Genomic DNA, 21386 nt, shown 5'->3' with positions numbered 1-21386 from the left:
AAAATTCATTCTACTTGCTAAGCCAGGCTTCTCTGAGGTCACCAGGAGGTCATGAAGGATATATGGATATGACTAAAGTCATTACATTACCCATTAGTCATGGGTTACAGTGTTGTTCAAATGAGAGAAACAGCTGGAAATGGTACAGGAACACAACTTGGGCAATGTCTACCTAAGATGGATATTTCTAGCTGTCGTAGAGGCTCTGGCCCTATATACATCTCCTTTCTGTGTTGCTGAGCTAACTGGTTCAGTGTTTTAAAGAAGTGGAAAGTGGAAGCTTAGTAATATGTTATTCTCCCTGAGATAAGTTCCTTCCTTCTTTTTACCACCTTGTAGCAGCAAAGCGGGATGTGAGCTAGTCCTTGGTGCTCAACGCTTTGGTCTTCATTTCGTGTGGCTCACTGACAACTCATTTGCTCCTCAGACAGCTCTGTCCTGTCCTGCTCATGGGTTCAGACCCACCCAGAGGCAGCTGGAGAGGATTTCCTATGATCACCAAAGCTTCTCTGCCCCCATTAGCAGCAGTAGCTGTCTGCTGGGACTTGCGATTATGATGGCATCGGTGTGGCCAGCTCCCCCAATTTCCTAACCAACGGGGGTTTGACAGCAAAGAGCAGGGTAGCAGGGCTCCAGTTGGTATCAAAACTGAAGTCCAAATCACCTCGCAAGGAAACACAGTGAGATTAGATCCCAAGTTTTGTAAGAATATTAAACACACGATACACATGTATCAGCTGTGGCAAAGCCTGGTGTTTTAACATGGTAAAATATTTTTTTTCCCCTTCGAGGGGGATTGTTACTTTCAGGCTTATATTCCCATTATTTCAGTGAAGAGAAAGGACAAGTTAATAGTTGGTTGGCCTAAAAGACTGTGGCGAGAATATTTGAGTCATAAAGTATTAGCCAAGCATCTTTTTGGACATTCTAAAATAAACTGTGTAGAGAACTAAGCATTTCATGCCAGGACAAAACTAAAAAGCTCTTCTTAGAGGTTTCCCCCACCCCTTTTCTGGACACAGTCTTATTGGTTGATAGCACCAAGCGTTTGGCTGTGCTGCAAGGAATCACTCAGCTGTGGCTGATTACTGCTATAATTTTTTCCCTTGTTCAGAAAATCTTGTCATAAATATGTTTCCAAGACAGCAAGAGAGAAAAGGTTTTTTTTATTTTTTTATTTTTTTTATCTTGTGTTTTAGGAGAAGCCATTATTGGAAATAATAGTGCTAGGGTAATAGACCAGGGCTGAGAGAAAGGGGAGAAATTTAGAAGTGTTGTAAAAAACAACTATTCCCATAAGAGACTCTTAAAAACTGAGAACAAACTGAGAGCTGATGGGGGGTGGGAGGGAGGGGAGGGTGGGTGATGGGCACTGAGGAGGGCACCTGTTGGGATGAGCACTGGGTGTTGTATGGAAACCAATTTGACAATAAATTTCTTATTAAAAAAAACCAACTATTCCCATCCCTGGAATTGTGGGTCAGATGGGGAGAGGTGGCCTCTAGCCTTTGCTCTGCCATAGATGATGTGACTCAAGACCATTCATTCATTCATTCATTCATTCAGCACTTATAGAGCACTCACTCTGTCTGACACTGTCCAGCACTGGGGACATTGGGGACATGAAGAACAGATAAAGAACCTGTTTTCAAATCACACTACTTCTCTGAATACTATTTCTTTATGTTTGCAACGTGAGGGATGCACTAGAATGATCTCTCAAGCTCCTCTATCTCTAGGTCACGAATCTGTACTTCTCTGTGGGAACACAATGCACCCAGAAGAACACTAATAAGAAAACTGGTATCTAGTATTTCATGCCGGACATTGTGCTAACTGACCACTTTTACATACACATTACCCCATTTTGTTTTCCCAAGTATCTCCTAAAACAGATGTTATTAATAATTATAATTAATGAACCATTACATTATCAATTACCATTATTATATCAATATTAATTAGAATTATTAATAATATACCCATATGATAATGCCCACTTTACAGATGGGAAGACTAGGTGTCAGAGAGGTTGAGTTGCCTTGTGTTACAAGTGACAAAGAAACAGAGCCGGATTCCAACCCAGCTCTGCTGATTCTAAGCCCAACATTCTTCCCTCCTCTGATCTCCAGATTTTTAATGTTCATTCATCTCCCCTGGACCTTTCTCTGGGAATACTTATGGAAACTTATTCAAGAATCCATGACAGTACAATACAAAATATCTCACTCTTGCCTTATGGGTCTTCCATTAGCTTTCCCTCCCTCCTTACCTTTTCCTATTCATCCCAGGGGTGACCTTGCCACTTCATCCAAGTCCAGTGCTCCCCCTGCTTTCCTTTCACTTTTGTGCTTTACCTTCGACTTGGAATTGTTTTTGGTTTTGTCTGTAGCCAAATTCTGTACTCTTTCCTAGACGTTATTTGTCTTACTCCTAAATTTAATTCATTTAGCCACAGATAGTTGTCCAACACAGTAAGAAGTTAAAAAAGAGTGTAAGATCATCTCCTTGGGGGAATTAAGACACGCAGGTTATAGGAAAGAGTTATGGCTAAAATAAAGAGTTTTAGGCTTATAAGGGAAAGAGAAGGAAAGTAGCTGGAGTCATTGGAACTTGAGACATAGTTAAGGCTTGAATAGATGAAAAGAGAAAGAGGCAAAGGGAGGTACAAGGTCAGACAAAGAACAGAGAGGTCCACTGAGTACTGGAGAAGTAAGATGTCTTTCTGGCTGGAGCAGCTAGGTCTAAAGAACTATGGCATGTGGGGTGGGACAGTTGAAATGGATGTTATTGTTGAAGAATGTTCATCAGAAGGAACATTGGATTAAGAGTTTGAACATCTGTGTTCTTGTTCTATCAATTTGTAATCTGGAGAAAACTGATCAAGGAACCTGATACTTTGTTTCCTTATCTCCTGGAGGCTACCTCAGTCTATAAGAGAAGTCCAAGATCCTTATGATAGCCTGTCTCTTCTGCTATTCCCACCTCCAGGCATTTTGTAATATGTCATCACATGTGAGGAGTCACTTATGAGCTGCGACTTCCATAACATGGTACAATCACATTCACTCTATGAGAACTCTAACAGGGCTGAAAACACTTTCTCACACAGCTACACAAGTTAAATAATACTCATTCACATGCATTTAAAAATGGAATGTTTCCCCTCCTAATTTAGTTATTTAACTTTAAGAAACTGAAATTCCTTTATTAAGTATTTTGGATCAGAACTTTAAGGGCTTGAGGGTTTCTGTTTTAACTTAGCAATGTGAAGCAACAATAAAATCTTAAAGCTTTCTTTTTCGTTATGCCTCGTTCAGGCACTTAGTGGTGCCAGATAGGGTGGATAATCTCAAAGATGCTGATATGGATAAAAATGTGGCCATGCATTGTGCCTGCGTGGCTCAGTTGGTTGAGCATCTGACTCTTGATTTTGGCTCAGGTCATGATCTCACGGTTTGTGAGTTCAAGCCCCATGTCGGCTCTGCACTGACAGCCCAGAGTCTGCTTGGGATTCTCTCTCTCTGCCCCTCCCTAACTTGTGCACTCTCTCTCTCAAAATAAATAAATAAAAACTTAAAAAAAAGAAAAACATGGGAAAATGAAAAATAATGTTGGCAAAGATGTGGAGAAGTGGGAACACTATTAGATTGCTGGTTGGAACGTAAAATGGTGCAGTCACTGTAAAAAACATTTTGGTGGTTCCTTAAAACAGTTAAACAGAATTACCATAGGGTCCAGCAATTCCACTCCTACATATATACCCAAAAGAATTGAAAACTGGTACTCAAACAAATAGATGCACATATATGTTCATAGCAGCACTGTTCAAAATATCCAAAAGATGGAAACAGCTCAAATATCCATCAATAGATGGATGGATGAACAAAATGCCGTATATTCATTCAATAGAATACTATTCAGCCATAAAAATGAATAAGGTACTGATACATGCTACACCATGGATGAACCTCAACAACATTACGCTAAGTGGAAGAGAGAAGACACAAAAGGCCATATACTATATGATTCTACTTCTGTGAAATATTTAGAATAGGTAAATCCACAGAGACAGAACCCAGATTAATGATTGCTGGGGGCTAGGAGAAGGCGAGTATAAGGAGCAACTGCTTAATAGATTCCGTTTCCTTTTAGGGTGATAAAAATATTTTGGAACCATATAGAGGTTGTGGTTGCATAAGATCATGAATGGTTAAGGGCCCATTTAAGTGATTAATTTTACGTTATGTGAATTTTGCCTCAATAAAACAATTAAACAATAAGTTAACTAGACCAATTGTGATGATCATTGCATAATATACACATAAGAAATTAAATAGTAAAGAAATCAAGACTAGATTCTTTACCTCTTATGTCTGTCATATTTTATGGTTCCAATTTTAAAATATAGTAGCAACATCATGACATACCTTTGCTTACGACTTCATTCGGGTTTTATTAGCTGTCATGCTAATGAGTTCTACCATCATTTTCACCTACTTTGTACGATTCAGATTTCAGTCCAAGGCTTCAGGAACATTGCAAACAGCTGCACTGGAATTATGCATCTGACCATCAACGACATGCCAACTCTGACGGACAACTGTATAAAAGTAGGTAGTTGCAAAGTACATTTTCTTCTCAGTCCCAATTAATGCACACATTTTCTAGTGGCCTGAATTGTTGAGAAATATGAATGGGATTTTCAAGTTAGCTGTTTTTAGAGTAAGAAAATCATCTTAAAACTTATACACGCACATACAGTTGAACATTTGAATCCATACATGCCTGAATACACTTTGTTTCACAATTGGAATATTTTTGTCTCAAAGATACTATAGCCTAAGCATAAATGTTGACTTTAGTGCTACATGTCAGACTTCTAAATGTAGTGATTTTTTTGTCAGCATTTCATTTTCTCATGTTTTCCCATACCTTTGCAACATGATTTAATTCTGATTTCTCTGCAGTACTCAAATGTGAATGTACTAAAATATACTGAATAAAAATCCCATTGTCTTTGAAATTAGGAAAATGTAATGGTTAATATGTCTGCTTCTGAAAGTATGGAGAAAAACAAATAACCTCATTACTTTGCTAAGCTTGTTCTATACACTGTGGTAAATTTTATCATCTTTTCTTCTTCTAAAGGCTTTAGTTGAAAGGTGCCCTCGTATTACATCAATAGTTTTCATCGGCGCTCCACATATCTCTGATTGTGCTTTTAAAGCTCTTTCTACGTGTAACCTCAGAAAGATCCGATTTGAAGGTCTGTGATATTAAAAATGGGGGTCAGCATTAATGTTTACTTTTACTCTTGTGGCATTACAAATACAATACTTGTTTTCTGGTTTTTTTAAACAGGAAATAAAAGGATTACTGATGCGTGCTTCAAATTTATAGATAAGAATTATCCAAATATCAGTCACATTTACATGGCAGACTGCAAGAGATTAACAGATAGTAGCCTTAAGTCACTTTCACCTTTGAAGCAACTAACTGTGTTGAATTTGACAAATTGTATAAGGTAATGAGTCATTCAGTTAAATGTTGTTTAAGAAATACTGATTATTAGAATGTGCAAGACTCTCTCCTCAAGGTGCTCATTGGTTAGTAGAATAAACATGAAAGGCAGGAGCCCAAGTGCAGGGAAGTACAGAGTTCTGTGGTAACACAATTAAGGGGCACTGACCCCAGGCTGGTTATACGGAAAGGCAAGGAGACTGTCAGGATAATTGGAATCATGGTCCCTTATAAGATTAAATGAATTCACGGGAACACTTATGGGCTATTTTTCCTAGTGAGGGTTCTCATGGCTAGTTCATTTAACAGGTCTTTTCCCAAATGGAGTTCGTTAGTTGCTTAGGAGGAATCAACCTTACTGAAGGGTTTCTTCTTGAGTACTGATGAGATTTCTCCTCTGTGTGGATCCCCTAACACATGGACAGAAGAAGACAAGTTTTTTTTTGTTTTTTTGTTTTTTTAAATCTCAACGTTTATTTATTTTTGGGACAGAGAGAGACAGAGCATGAACGAGGGAGGGGCAGAGAGAGGGAGACACAGAATCGGAAACAGGCTCCAGGCTCCGAGCCATCACCCCAGAGCCTGACGCGGGGCTCGAACTCACGGACCGCGAGATCGTGACCTGGCTGAAGTCGGACGCTTAACCGACTGCGCCACCCAGGCGCCCCAGAAGAAGACAAGTTCTTAACGAAACTCTTTCTTCAGTTGGGCATTGGGCTTCTCCCTTGGTATTCTCAGGTGGGCAAGGGTCCAATTCTTGTTGGAACGTCTTCCCTAGTGGATCTCAGGCTTTTGTCTGTGTACATTTTTTATGATCTTATAGGGCCACAGGCTGGCAAAACAGTAGTTGACTAGGAAGTCGGTTAATATTTGGGAGAACATAGGACTACTCAGAGTAATAAGTTAAACTACAAAAATCTTGACCCATGATCCCTATTATTAAAATGGGAAGTCACCATGGGTGAGGGAAGGAACTGGATTTGAAATGGGGAAAAATGTGGATTAGGAAATCCAGGTGTCTAGTGAATAGCCCAGCAAGGAACTGAGGCCTCCTGCCAACAGCCACGTGAGTTAGCTTGGATAGACCTTCCAGCCTTAGTCAAGCCTTCAAATGACTGAATTCCCAGTGGAATCTTTATTGCAAGCTCATGAAAGACCCTAGGATAGAAACCATACAGCTAGTCTACTCCCAAATTCCCAAGACCCAGAAACTGGGAGAGAATAAATGTTTAAGGCACAAAGTTTGGGTTTATTAGGTACATAGTGATACAGAACACACACACACACACACACACACACACACACACACACACACACACACAGAGTATCCTATCTGTATTAATATGTGAAATAAAATTGAGTTTCATCCTCATACTTCACTCAGGCTTCTGCAGGTTAACTACTTTTAAAATAAATGGAGGTTTTCTACTTCTAGCAGTATAGTTAACAAAACATTTCAAAGGACTCTTTGCCACAATTTAGATCCTTGATGAGACATACTTTAAATACACTGCTGAGAGTAAGAGAAAGATCCAATATCCAATATCCTGATTCTGTACCATCCTCTCAACGAACGTTCTCTTGGGATTCGTTGCTGCTCTGAGCATAAATGTTTATGTTAATGCCGCCACTGAGAGAATCAGCTCTGACCAAGACTCAAGGTAGGGAAGCAGAACCTGAGACTTCCACAGGGGCTAGACCTGGACCTCTTTAAGGCGGACAAAATGGTCTTAGGTAGGTAGCTCCCAGGGTCCTGCAAAGAAGTTATCTCGAAGCTTCTCTGGAGGAAAGTATTTTCCATTTAGGCCTCCAGGACTCCTATAGATTAAGAATAAAATATAGGTGCTCACGATTAAAGATTGTTAGATGTACGAAGATATGAGTCACCAGAAACAGCAAAATAAATTTGACCTTCAAATAATTCAGATTATTGGGGTTATCAGACATAGGATATAAGAAATATGTATAAAATGAGGAAATTAATGAAATCAGAAATATGATCAGGGAAAATATATAATAATAACGATTTATTTAAGAAAATAAAACTTTTAGGAATAAAAAGTATAGTGCAGTTATTGAAATAAAGAAACTAAATGGATTGCCAATCAGCAGGTTAGATCTCACTGAGGAGAGAAGTACAGAGACAGAAGATAATCTCTTCCATGACAGCAGAGTGAAAAAAAAAAAAGATGAAAAATATGAAATAGTGTATCATGGGGTGAAGATATCAGAGTTTCACAGTAGATTTTTAAAACTTCATCTATAAGAGATAAGCCTAAAAACAGTCAATTTGAGAGTAAGAGAATATACATTTTCCTCAACCACACAACCCTCCTTTTTAAAATGGACTGTGCATGAAGTTTTAAGACAAATTTCGACGATTTTCAAATTATTGGTATCAACAAATTACATTTTCTCACTACAATGCTATTAAATTAGAAATCACTAATGGAAAGATAAATACATAAAAACACATATAGGATTTAAAAATAAAAATTCCAGGGTATCAGAATCACCTGAGGAGCTGAATAAAACTACACATGCCTAAGCCCTACCACAGAGCTACTAAACCTGAATATTTAGGAATGGAACCCAGCTTGTGCTGCTTTTGATGCACAGCCAGGTTTGGGACTAAATACATTAACCAATTAACTTGTATCATTACCTGTATAATCCTTTTCTGTTGATTTTTGATGCCTCCTGGATTATAATAGAAAATTATATGGGGCGCCTGGGTGGCGCAGTCGGTTAAGCGTCCGACTTCAGCCAGGTCACGATCTCGCGGTCCGTGAGTTCGAGCCCCGCGTCAGGCTCTGGGCTGATGGCTCGGAGCCTGGAGCCTGTTTCCGATTCTGTGTCTCCCTCTCTCTCTGCCCCTCCCCCGTTCATGCTCTGTCTCTCTCTGTCCCAAAAATAAATAAACATTGAAAAAAAATTTAAGAAAATTATATATACATATATACATACATATACACATACTTACACATATATACGTACATACACACATATATGAGTTGATGTAGATAGGTGTGCACAGATTAAAAAAAATCCTTCTCACAAAGATGTACCACACAAATTTAAGAAAAAAATAAAATGGTGTTTTTAAAACTGAAAAAAAAAGATAGGTGTGTATATGTATATGTTTTCAGACTACCTTTTCTGTTCCATTCATTTATCCATCCTCTATCTAATCTTGCACAGTATTTTATCTATAAAATGGGGTAAATAACAGTATATACTCAAGATTGTTGTAAGGATCAAATATGTTAACTCACGTAATATGTTTAGAATAGTGTCTGGCATATAATATGCATTCAATAAATGTTATCTGTTATTATTGCTTTATAATATGTTTTAATGTCTAAGGGAATTAGACTTTCCTTATTAAGTTAATTTGATTTAACATATGGATTGTTTTCCTATTTTAAAAGCTTTTATATATCTGTGGTTATTGCTGTTCTAATTTATTTTTCTCTCTTTCTCAAGAATCCTCTTTATTTAAAGATTGAATCCTAGTTCTCTGTTTTCAATCTCATTTATTTCTAATTCTTTATCCTTCTGCCTTTCAAAGGAACTTTTCAAATATGCCTTCTACTTATTAATTTCATTTTCTAAAAGGGTCAATTTTGGTTTTGATGACTTAAATTAGGTTACTGAATTTTTAGTTTTTACCAGCTGTTTTTCTTTTGTTTGTTAATTTGAATATAGTTGACAAACAATATTACATTAGTTTCAGGTATACAACTTAATAATTTGACACGTTTATACATTATGCTATGTTCACTATCTGTATGAAACTATAATCTGTCCCAATATATCACTATTACAATATCATTAACTGTATTCCTTATGCTGTACCTTTCATTCCTGTGACTGATTTATTCCATAACTGGAAGCCTGTATCTCCTACACCTCTTTACCTGTTCTGCTTATCCTCCTACCCCTCTACCCTCTGGAGACCATGAGTTTATTCTCTGTTTTTATAGGTCTGATTCATCTTTTTGCTTTTTATTCATTTTTTAAAAAGATTTCACTATGATCTGAATCCTATGGTTTTGGAATTTCTCAGTCTGACTTGTTTCACCTAGCATAATACCCTCTAGGTCCATCCATGTTGTCTCAAATGGCATGATCTCATCTTTTTTCATCTAATGATGGACCCTTATATTGCTTCCATATCTTGGCTATTGTCAATAATGCTGCAATAAACATGGGGTAGATATATTTTTTTGAATTAGTGTTTTCATTTTCTTTGGGTAAATATCCAGTAGTGGAATTGATGGATCTTATGGTAGTTCTAGTTTTAATTTTTTGAGGAACCTCCATACTGTTTTCCACAGTAGTTGCACCAATTTACATTCCCACCAACAGTGCACAAATGTTCCCTTTTCTCTACATCCTCACCAATACTCATTATTTCTTGTCTTTTTGATACTAGACATTCTGACTAGTGTGGGGGTGATATCTCATTGTGGTTTTGATTTGCATTTCTCTGATGATTAGTGATTTTGAGCATCTTTTCATGTATCTGTTGGCCAACAGTATGTCTTTTTTGGAAAAGTGTCTATTCAGTTCCTCTGCCCATTTTTTAATCAGACTATTTTTTTTTTTTTTTGGTGTTGACTTGTATAAGTTCTTTATATATTTTGGATATTAACCCCTTATCAGATATATAATTTGCAAATATCTTCTCCCATTCAGTAAGTTTGCTTTTTTGTTTTGTTGGCTACTTTTGCTGTGCTAAACCTTTTCATTTCAATGTTGTTGATCAGTTGTGTTTGCACTGATCCCATCCCCTCCCATTCCCCCATCCACCCACTTACTCACCAGGCCCTTTACTGCATTCCCAGGTGCTGCCACAGTCTCCCTTTCATATTATAGATGGAAGGTGAGTTTATGGGCACAGGAGGCACTTAATGTGGCCCATTCAATTCAAACAGGACCATTCACCTTCTGCCTGTACTGCTCAGTTTTTTATAAATCTGATCAAATAGAGGGTATGAAAGATGTTAGCAGTCCACATATATTGTTTCCAAGGCTTTTCCCATCTGTACACCCACCTGTAGGATTGTTGCATGTGAAAGCTACCTCTTAGGATGCAATGTGCAATTTCCTGTTGTATTTATTTACTGGAATGCTTTTTAGAAGAAACCGGTGGTCTCCAAATGGAATCATAAATAAAGCTCCCAATGGAAGACAGGGAATGGATGGGCCAAATAGACTTCCAGCCATTTATAAAGCATGGTTCAGGGAGGGGGCAGGGAATGGTAGGGACACAAAGGCATCTCTGATTAGGGATAGACAATGTAGGAAGACTGAGGTCAAGATCTTCTTCTAGGTTTTCTGTACTTCAGAAAAAATCCAAAGGTCACTTGTTGGCTTTCCAGTCCAGCTAACTTGACCTTGTATTTAGTGAAAATTCCTCTAAGATTCTGGCAGTAGCTTGACTGTTAGTCTTGGTTCTACTCTCCTAAGTTTTGGTGTTTTTCTTGTGCAGGAGTTTGCATTGGGACCGCTTAACTCAATCACATTTTAAACCAAGAAAAAGATTTCAAGAACCATCTGTCTTATTAATAATTACAATTATGTCACCTAATTAAATGAAAAATGAACAGAAGAGCATTTTTATTAATATTTCTCCCATTACTATCATTTATACCTTTTCTATTAGACTAAAAGTTGTATTCTCAAATTTGGTTTTAAAACACTGGCACAATCAATACCAATATAAGGATATTACCATGTTATTTTAGAATGCATTGAATGTAGTAACTATTACTTAAGTAGTATTCTATATATTTCATATAAAATCATATTTAAAGCTTTTCTTACTCTTTCCTACAGAATTGGTGATATGGGAGTAAAGCAATTTCTTGATGGTCCTGTGAGCATAAGGATAAGAGAGCTAAATTTAAGTAACTGTATCCACCTGGGTGATGCCTCTATTATGAAACTATCAGAGTGGTATGATAAAACAATAATATTTTACATCATATCATTAGTAATTGTATATTTGCTAATAGGAGAGCTTAGAGATAGACCTTCAGAGCCATTTGGGAAATATCAAGAGGCCAAGAAGCTGGTCCAATACTCAGTGAAATAAAAGAAAAGACACTGGAGTCATAGATTAAACTAGTTTTTTGATAATATATGAGTGGTTTCTTATTAATTTCATATTAGAGAAAGTTTCAGATGGAATCATTAATGAAGTTATCACTATCTAGACATGAGTGACTTCTCTGTGGTTTTCAAGAATATTACCTCTGTGTAAACCTTTGCTCCAGGCTTTGGAAATGCTCCAGCATTTCCCAAGAGATGTTCTAGATGGTGGGTTTATTCTTGATTCTCCCTACTTGTCAGAGACCTTGTGTACTTGAAAGGGTCGAGCCCAATTCCTGTGGCAAACTTGTAAGGGATAAATGAGAAACTTAACCTTGCACTTTTAGGGGTCATTCATCATACTTACATGACAATTTTTTGCATGCAAGTGATATGTTTTTTTCTCACTAGAAATTACAGTATGAAATGAAACCACAGAAAGACTGTCTTATATAATAACCCACCTCCCTCTCATCCTATTTTGTAATGCCAAATTATTTTCCACTTTTAAACCTACTTCTATTTTTTTTTAATTTTTTAATATTTGTTTATTTTTGAGAAAGAGAGACAGAGTGAGAGCGGGGAAGGGACAGAGAGAAAGGGAGACACAGAATCTGAAGCAGGCTCCAGGTTCTGAGCTGTCAGCACAGAGCCCGATGTGGGGCTCAAACTCACAAACCGTGAGATCATGACCTGAGCCGAAGTCGGACGCTTAACTGAGTGAGCCACCCAGGTGCTTCTTAAGCCTATTTTGATTTTGAGAAAAAGAAAGTCCTTGTTTCAATACCATTTGCTTTCCTTAGACAGTTTTGATATAAAGAAATGGCTACCAATACTGTAATTAAAAGCTAAAATTAATTCTTCATGCTGCTTTCTTCCAGCTGCCCTAATTTAAACTACTTGAGTTTGAGAAATTGTGAACATTTGACTGACCTAGCAATTGAATATGTTGTAAACATCTTTTCCTTGGTATCAGTAGATCTCTCTGGAACAAACATCTCTAATGAGGTAAAGAAAATTTTCAAAATAGTTCAATGGCTTTTATTGTTTTCAGTAGCATAACAATGGAGAGAACATCAATTATTTTTATTTCCTAAGTTATTAGATTATAAAAGGCCAGTTTAGGAATACTGTTTCTGTAATAGTGATAGATGAAGTTATTTATAAACTAAGGGTCTTGTTTCTCTGATTACAAAATGGAAAATTCAGTATTTTGAGCAAAGTCCTGACAGATCGGAATGTTAAACGACAGATCTGAAATCTGTTTCATTATAGAAATGTGGCAATGTGGATGTAATATATTCCAGTTGGCTTATATATGTTTTTCTGGTGGACTGAACATTCTGTAAAACTATGTGAATGCCTTGAAACCTCACTCTTTAGTTCAAAACTGAAATCTAGAAACGGCCTCATCAAATATACAAAAGAATACATTTTAAGGAACTCATTTCCTGCAAGAGGCTGATGCTACTCCTCAGAGTTGAAACTCAGTTCACACTTATCGTATCTTATCTATCACTGCGGCACTGCCCCACTTACTAATCAAAAGGAAGATAAACTTGGAGAGATTGCCATGTTTCTGAAAGACTTCAATGGGCTGTAGTTAGATAAGAAATGCATTGGCTTCTCTTGAAAATCAGTGCATTGGGAGGGATATAGGAAGACAACAGAGTTGAGGATCTCTACCCCATCTGCTTGCTAAATCCCTGTTCATCCCTCATGCTCATCAAATCACCTAGGAGTCCTTCTCTGAAAAGCCCTACCTTACAGGCAAGTACAAGAACTACTTCTCTATGTGGATCTCTTGCCCCAGTACATCCTTTAACATGACCCATTTCTCTCCATTTCTTACTGCATTACTGATATCTGTGTTGTGTCCATTCTTCCCCAACATTTAGTGGGCTCTGTTTATTGGTCTATGTTCTTTCCTTTCTTTATCTAAGAGTGAATTTAGATTCAGCCTCCATCCTGCTAGATGGTCTCCTCTCCCCTTCCTTGGTAGTGTCATCTATGTGTGGTACGAGAGTGGGGTAGGGGCAGTTACATGTAGTCAACTCATTTTGGTGGTGGCAAGCCTGATTTTTACGACGTTGTCTTCTGTCCAAGCTGGAATCCACTGGGATGTCCATAGGCTCATTTGGTTTTTGGTTTCCTGTTTAGTTAGATCCCTGACGTGTCTTCCTTGGTCAGCTCCAAAGCCCCTTTAGGTCTGCAGGCTCCTTTGTCATGTGTGCCTTCCTCTGGACCCCTCTGGGTCATGCTGGGGCATGGGGACTCTGTGACGCTGTCTTAGGTCCATAGCCTACACATCCCCTGCAGACATTTTCCTGTTCTCACATCTGGGTGTATTTGCCGCAGACCCATGCCTCACCCTTCTCTCACTCTGCTGCAGTGGCTGACTCATGTCCACGAGCTTCCAGTTGGGTTTGGTGCTTGTCAGGCATTTGTGAGCAACTGGAGGGTAAGAAGAGGGAAAAGACCAGAGTTTTCCTCCACCTTTCTTTGCATCATCAGCAGCAGCTGCATTTCCTTCATGATCTTCTCCCTCCAGTGAGATCTTCTGTGGTCCCAGCTTCCCTGGGTGACCTTGGCTCCAGCCTCCAATAACACCGTTTCTTCTCATTGGCCTTCCAGCACAGGGGGAGTAGTGGCTTCCTGCTCCTGCTCACATCTCTAGATTGTGTCATTATCCCATTTCACTTCTCAGTTTCTTTACCACATATCTAGCCAGTTCCCTATCACAATTAAATTTCCTCAGTTTTAAATACAGTTTCTGTTTTCTTCTTTAGATTGTAGCTGACACAACAAGCAGCCCAGGAAAAACTCGGATGCCTTGTTGCTTTTCACAACCCTTCCAGGGACAGGTGGGATGGGTTCCCATTTGCTTAGATCCCCAAACCTATCAGGTTGGGGGTTCCAACCTTCTCTCCAACTGAATAGAGTCCAGGGAGGTCTAGAACAGTGCCCTGTGTGGGGCATCCCCCAGCACTCATTCTTTGCTTCCCTCTAGCTCCCCCTTCCCCTGCTCTTCCCCTCCTCCTCTCCCTTCCTCTGCCTTGTTCTCTCCCTTGCTCTCTCTCTTTTTAGCTCTTCTTCTTTTCTCTTGACATAGACTATCTAATTTGGGGATGGGAAAAAAATGTTCCAACTCCATTACATGGTTTGAAAAATATTATGTCTCAAGTCTTTCATGGTTTATGTAAAGCTTAAAGGCCTGGCATATCTTTTTTCCTCCTGTGTTCTGTGAAAACCTTTCCCTGACACATACAAGTAGAATGCCCAGCTGCTGTTAGAAGGGTCACAAGGTAACAAGAGGTGGAGGATCAAAGCACATTACGAAACACATCACGATATCGTTCCACCACAGCACTCCTTGCAAGCCTGAATGATGAACATTTGTTGAACAAAAGCAGTGAAGCTTGGAAGGTTTATCCTAGTTTTTAGCATTTGGGGAAAACTCAGTTTTTATTTTCAAAGACCATATATTGAAGTTCTATCTGCTGAGGACAAGTTAAAAACTTAAGAATATAGCCTCAAGTCCCATTCGCTGTTGTTGTTTTGCTTGTAAGGAAGGTATACAATATGAGAGAGCTGTAAATGGATATCTGTGGGGGAGAATGCTAGTTATATTCTGCTAAAACATTTAAAAAGAAGTCTTCTGAAGGTTGTTGCTTTCTTCCTCCAAATTGGTTAAACTTTGATCTAGAAGGTGAATGGTTAAAAAAATAATAAAAATAAAAAATATGATGACTAACTTGAATATAAATTTTAAAAAATAAAAAATAAAAGGCAAATGGTCAACACTGTAGTACTACAACAGCTGTGGTAGCTAATCTCAAATAGTAAAAATAAAATGAGTCAGCCCAGATGTCAGTTTGGGCAGCTAAACACCAGTCTGGATTGTAGGTCTGATGAAGTGCAAATACGACTAGAAACTTAACATTTAGGATTTAAACTCTGGAATGTTACAGATATTCACCAGAGATCAAATGTGACCAATTATACCTTTTGAAAAAAAAAAGAAAGCTTCTTACGTTTTCTAATAATTCTGTTCACTCTCAATTTTTTTTCAATAGTGAGTTTTCAGTTAGAATCGCACCACTCATTTAGTTAACAAATCTTTATTCTGAGTACTTTGTAGTCAGTATTGGGATGCTGGAATGAACAAGACAAACATGGCTCTTCAGGCATGGGACAAGTGGTTATAAACTGTGATGGGTATGGGAGACAACCTCCCTCAGAAAGTCAGAGAAGACCTTTTCTAAGAGAGAAAGAAGGGGTATGTGCTGAGCCAAAGAAACAGCCTGAACGAAGACACAGAGGTTTAAAAGTATGGTGGCATCAAGGATATCTGCACATTGGGTATGACTTGACCATGAGGAGAGTGATAAGAGATGATGCCTAGGAGACAGGCAAGGACCAGGTCACGAGGGGCCCAGAAGCCATACTGAGGAATTTGTTCTTCGCCCTTTTGGCAATGGAAAGATATTTAGGACTGTCAATTAGACTGTAACAAGGTCAGACGGACATGGTTTAAAGATGACTGTACCTGCTGGATAGACAAGGGAATAATAGATGAACGAGAGACTAATTATAAAGCAGTAATCCAGTTATGAGTGTCTGCATTAAGGCTAGAGCTAGGGGAGATGACAGTAGGGCTGGAGCAAAATCTGCAGATTTGAGAGACACTGAGGAAAATGAATCATCAGGAAATAGAAATAGACTGAGTATGGGGGTAAAGAAGGAAGGGAGGCAATCAGGGATGATGCCAGATTTTTGGCTTGAGCATCTGTTTAAATGGTGGCATCCCTTACTGAGCTGTGTCCTTTCCACAGTGCAAGGAGCAGGGCTGCTGTTTGGTTTGAGTCACCTGGAAGACAGCTTTAGAGAAATGTAGAGCTCAGGAAATAAGCAGAGAAATCGCTGAAATTCACTCCTTAGAGACAGAAGAGCTTTTTAGGTTTGCAAAGTGTGAAGGCGTGTTGCACTCTGAAAGTCATGGAAACTCGTGAGGAAGTTAATCAGCGAAAGCAAAAGTAGAGATATTTAGAAATTTAGAAATATGCTTGAGTGAGAGAGCTAGCTTAAATGGGGGAAGCAAAGAGGAGAACACAGTTATTTAAAGCTGTCTACATTTCTTATAATAATTAGAAAATAGTGAAAAATGTATCATCCAGGAATAAAAGCTTGTATAACAAGTTATCTAGTAAGCACATTTTAGAGAATGAGGAAATATGTCAATTTTCTTCTTTTAATATAAAGGGGACAGGGTTCACAAGTGAGGGAAATAGCTCACTAATGTGATGGTATCTTAAAGTATCATTGAAAGTCTTTTAATCTCTTATACAGCTTTTCTTAATGTCTCATTAAATGCGATGTTATTCATTCCCTTCCTACCTCAGAGGATTGTTTGAATATGAGGTTATATCTTCATGTATGTGGGGAAAATGTTTTCCTCTAGTTGGGAGAATTATCACTTACTGAAGACCATAGTACCTACAGTTAGGGAAGTTCAATCCATTGCTTAAGTTGCTTTAGTCACTGCCATATTTGCTGTTTAAAGGAGAAATGAGTCAGAGCAATGGTCCAGACAGTGTGCTTAGACAGTGGTTTAATTAAGTCTCTTTCATTTGCCTGATTTTTGAAATTTTTATTTTTTTTAATTTTTAAAGAAAGTCTTATTTTTTTAAATTTATTTTGAGAGAAAGAGAGCACGGGGTGGGGCAGAGAGAGAGGGAAAAAGAAAATCCCAAGCAGGCTCTTCATTGTTAGCATGGAGCCCGATATGGGGCTCAAACTCATGAACTGTGAGATCATGACCTGAGCTGAAATCAAGAGTGAGACCTTAACTGACCGAGTCACCCAGGGGCCCCTGATTTTTGAAATTTTTAATTATGAGTACCATATCTTGAGTGCCTATCATGTACGCTATTTCCTAGAGTCCCTTACTAGGATGTGAGATCCAAGAAGACTGAGACTTTGTTTTGCTCACTGCTGCTTTCCCAGAACCTTGGGGGGTAATAGACACTTGATAAATACTCACTGAATGAAGGAACAAATGCTGGGCTCTAGAGTTACCAAATGGGAATAAGATCTGTTCTCTGCAGTCCAATGTGGAAGGGTAAGTATGAGTAATTTAAACATGGTGTGGCAGGTGTAGTGTTGGAAGAAGAGAGGAAGGGATCTCTTAACTCAGCCTGCTCGACATGCAAGCATGCAAATGCATGCTTGTTCAAGGAACTTTATGCAGCTTCACACTACTAAAATGTACCGTGAAAAGGAGATGTCACTGAGGAATTCATCCTAGGCCAAGGAGCTTGGACTTGAACCAATGGATGAGGAGACAACACTTAGCAGGGAAGTCAGAGTCATAATAGCCTCCCATTTTATTTTATTTATTTTATTTAAAAAAAATTTTTTTTAACGTTTATTTATTTTTGAGACAGAGAGAGACAGAGCATGAATGGGGGAGGGTCAGAGAGAGGGAGACACAGAATCTGAAACAGGCTCCAGGCTCTGAGCTGTCAGCACAGAGCCCAATGCGGGGCTCGAACTCACGAACTGTGAGATCGTGACCTGAGCCGAAGTCGGATGCTTAACCAACTGAGCCACCAAGGCGCCCCTAGCCTCCCATTTTAGATACATTATTTGTGTTGTTCTCTGGAGGACAGATTGGAAGGGAGAAAGACTAAAGGCAAGGAGTGGAAATAAGATGAATCCATAAAGGGGACTAAAGAAAGAAGGTGAGAAAGGTTGTAAGAGAACCAGGGGAGTGTAACCATGTGTGCAGTATTAAGGGAATATCCAACAGTGTTTAATAAAACACAGAAGGTAAACCAGGAAAGGACCAAAATTTGAAAGAATATTTACTATTAGACAGATCCCTGCCTGTTCTCCTAATATCACCTCATGCCCCTGCTCCCCTCATTTCCTTTCCTCCAGCTCCACTGCCTTTTTTTTTCACTCCTCAAACAAGTCAAAAATCTTTCCTACCTCAGGACCTTTATACATGCTGTAACGTCTGCCTGGGATGCTCCTCCTTCTATTTTTCATGTGCCTGGATAGGTAGATGCTGAGAAAATTATCAATGAGGATCATAACAATAGCTAATGCATCTTGGCAAATGGTACCTTTCAAGATTTTTTGAAATAATTTTATAATAAACATTGGTCATATTCTCCATAATTATCAGAAAATCACACTTCCCAGTCCAGATCATTCCAAGGAAATATCAATGGGTTTTATATTACTGATGCATTCTCTCTTTAAGAAAACATAAATCAGCTTGGAGGAAGATGGCGGCGTAGGAGGACGCTGGGCTCACCGCGCGTCCTGCTGATCACTTAGATTCCACCTACACCTGCCTAAATAACCCAGAAAACCACCAGAGGATTACCAGAACGGAGTCGCCGGAGCCAAGCGCAGACGAGAGGCCCACGGAAGAGGGTAGGAAGGGCGGAGAGGCGGTGCGCGCTCCACGGACTGGCGGGAGGGAGCCGGGGCGGAGGGGCGGCTCGCCGGCCAAGCAGAGCCCCCGAGTCTGGCTTGCAAAAAGCGGAGGGGCCTGACGGACTGTGTTCCGACAGCAAGCGCGACTTAGCGTCTGGGAGGTCATAAGTTAACAGCTCTGCTCAGAAAGCGGGAAGGCTGGAGGACAAAGGGAAGGAGAGCTGCTGAGCCCCCGGACGACAGAGCTCAGTTTGGTGGGGAACAAAGGCGCTCGCCAGCGCCATCTTCCCCGCCCATCCCCCAGCCAAAATCCCAAAGAGCACCAGTTCCTGCCAGGGAACTTGCTCGCTCAGCGCAAACACCCAACTCTGCGCTTCTGCGGAGCCAAACCTCCGGCAGCGGATCTGACTCCCTCCTGCTGCCACAGGGCCCCTCCTGAAGTGGATCACCTAAGGAGAAGCAAGCTAAGCCTGCCCCTCCTGCCCCTGTGCACCTTGCCTACCCACCCCAGCTAAGACGCCAGATCCCCAGCATCACAAGCCTGGCAGTGTGCAAGTAGCCCAGACAGACCACCCCACCCCACAGTGAATCCCGCCCCTAGGAGAGGGGAAGAGAAGGCACGCACCAGTCTGACTGTGGCCCCAGCGGTGGGCTGGGAGCAGACATCAGGTCTGACTGCGGCTCCGCCCACCAACTCCAGTTATACACCACAGCACAGGGGAAGTGCCCTGCAGGTCCTCACCACGCCAGGGACTATCCAAAATGACCAAGCGGAAGAATTCCCCTCAGAAGAATCTCCAGGAAATAACAACAGCTAATGAGCTGATCAAAAAGGACTTAAATAATATAACAGAAAGTGAATTTAGAATAATAGTCATAAAATTAATCGCTGGGCTTGAAAACAGTATAGCGGACAGCAGAGAATCTCTTGCTACAGAGATCAAGGGACTAAGGAACAGTCACGAGGAGCTGAAAAACGCTTTAAACGAAATGCATAACAAAATGGAAACCACCACGGCTCGGATTGAAGAGGCAGAGGAGAGAATAGGTGAACTAGAAGATAAAGTTATGGAAAAAGAGGAAGCTGAGAAAAAGAGGGATAAAAAAATCCAGGAATATGAGGGGAAAATTAGAGAACTAAGTGATACACTAAAAAGAAATAATATACGCATCATTGGTATCCCAGAGGAGGAAGAGAGAGGGAAAGGTGCTGAAGGGGTACTTGAAGAAATAATAGCTGAGAACTTCCCTGAACTAGGGAAGGAAAAAGGCATTGAAATCCAAGAGGCACAGAGAACTCCCTTCAGACGTAACTTGAATCGATCTTCTGCACGACATATCATAGTGAAACTGGCAAAATACAAGGATAAAGAGAAAATTCTGAAAGCAGCAAGGGGTAAACGTGCCCTCACATATAAAGGGAGACCTATAAGACTGGTGACTGATCTGTCTTTTGAAACTTGGCAGGCCAGAAAGAATTGGCACGAGATTTTCAGTGTGCTAGACAGAAAAAATATGCAGCCGAGAATCCTTTATCCAGCAAGTCTGTCATTTAGAATCGAAGGAGAGATAAAGGTCTTCCCAAATAAACAAAAACTGAAGGAATTTGTCACCACTAAACCAGCCCTCCAAGAGATCCTAAGGGGGACCCTGTGAGACAAAGTACCAGAGACATCACTACAAGCATAAAACATACAGACATCACAATGACTCTAAACCCATATCTTTCTATAATAACACTGAATGTAAATGGACTAAATGCGCCAACCAAAAGACATAGGGTATCAGAATGGATAAAAAAACAAGACCCATCTATTTGCTGTCTACAAGAGACTCATTTTAGACCTGAGGACACCTTTAGATTGAGAGTGAGGGGATGGAGAACTATTTATCATGCTACTGGAAGCCAAAAGAAAGCTGGAGTAGCCATACTTATATCAGACAAACTAGACTTTAAATTAAAGGCTGTAACAAGAGATGAAGAAGGACATTATATAATAGTGACAGGGTCTATCCATCAGGAAGAGCTAACAATTATAAATGTCTATGCGCCGAATACCGGAGCGCCCAAATATATAAAACAATTACTCATAAACACAAGCAACCTTATTGATAAGAATGTCGTAATTGCAGGGGACTTTAACACCCCACTTACAGAAATGGATAGATCATCTAGACACACGATCAATAAAGAAACAAGGGCCCTGAATGAGACATTGGATCAGATGGACTTGACAGATATATTTAGAACTCTGCATCCCAAAGCAACAGAATATACTTTCTTCTCGAGTGCACATGGAACATTCTCCAAGATA

General features: G+C 39.6%; 2 protein-coding genes across 2 annotated transcripts in view; one reads left to right on the top strand and one right to left on the bottom strand.

The window, feature by feature from the left end:
• FBXL13 (F-box and leucine rich repeat protein 13) overlaps positions 1–21386 on the top strand; it is a 217150-nt gene that overhangs the window by 145127 nt on the left and 50637 nt on the right. The window contains exons 13-17 of the mRNA XM_086696868.1: positions 4515–4613; positions 5152–5269; positions 5365–5527; positions 11368–11487; positions 12504–12630. Coding sequence (XP_086552994.1) covers positions 4515–4613; positions 5152–5269; positions 5365–5527; positions 11368–11487; positions 12504–12630 — 627 coding nt within the window. The remainder of the gene's footprint in view (positions 1–4514; positions 4614–5151; positions 5270–5364; positions 5528–11367; positions 11488–12503; positions 12631–21386) is intronic.
• The window catches only part of FAM185A (family with sequence similarity 185 member A), a 145697-nt gene continuing 128211 nt past the window's right edge, over positions 3901–21386 (bottom strand). The window contains exon 13 of the transcript XR_015248070.1: positions 3901–4675. The gene's annotated coding sequence lies outside the window, so the exon portion shown is untranslated. The remainder of the gene's footprint in view (positions 4676–21386) is intronic.

The sequence above is a fragment of the Puma concolor genome, chromosome A2, assembly GCF_028749965.1.
Source record: "Puma concolor isolate L17-30 chromosome A2, mPumCon1.1.hap2, whole genome shotgun sequence".
In the NCBI taxonomy this organism is placed as follows: Eukaryota; Metazoa; Chordata; class Mammalia; order Carnivora; family Felidae; genus Puma; species Puma concolor.
This window is presented reverse-complemented; position numbering and strand designations above follow the sequence as displayed.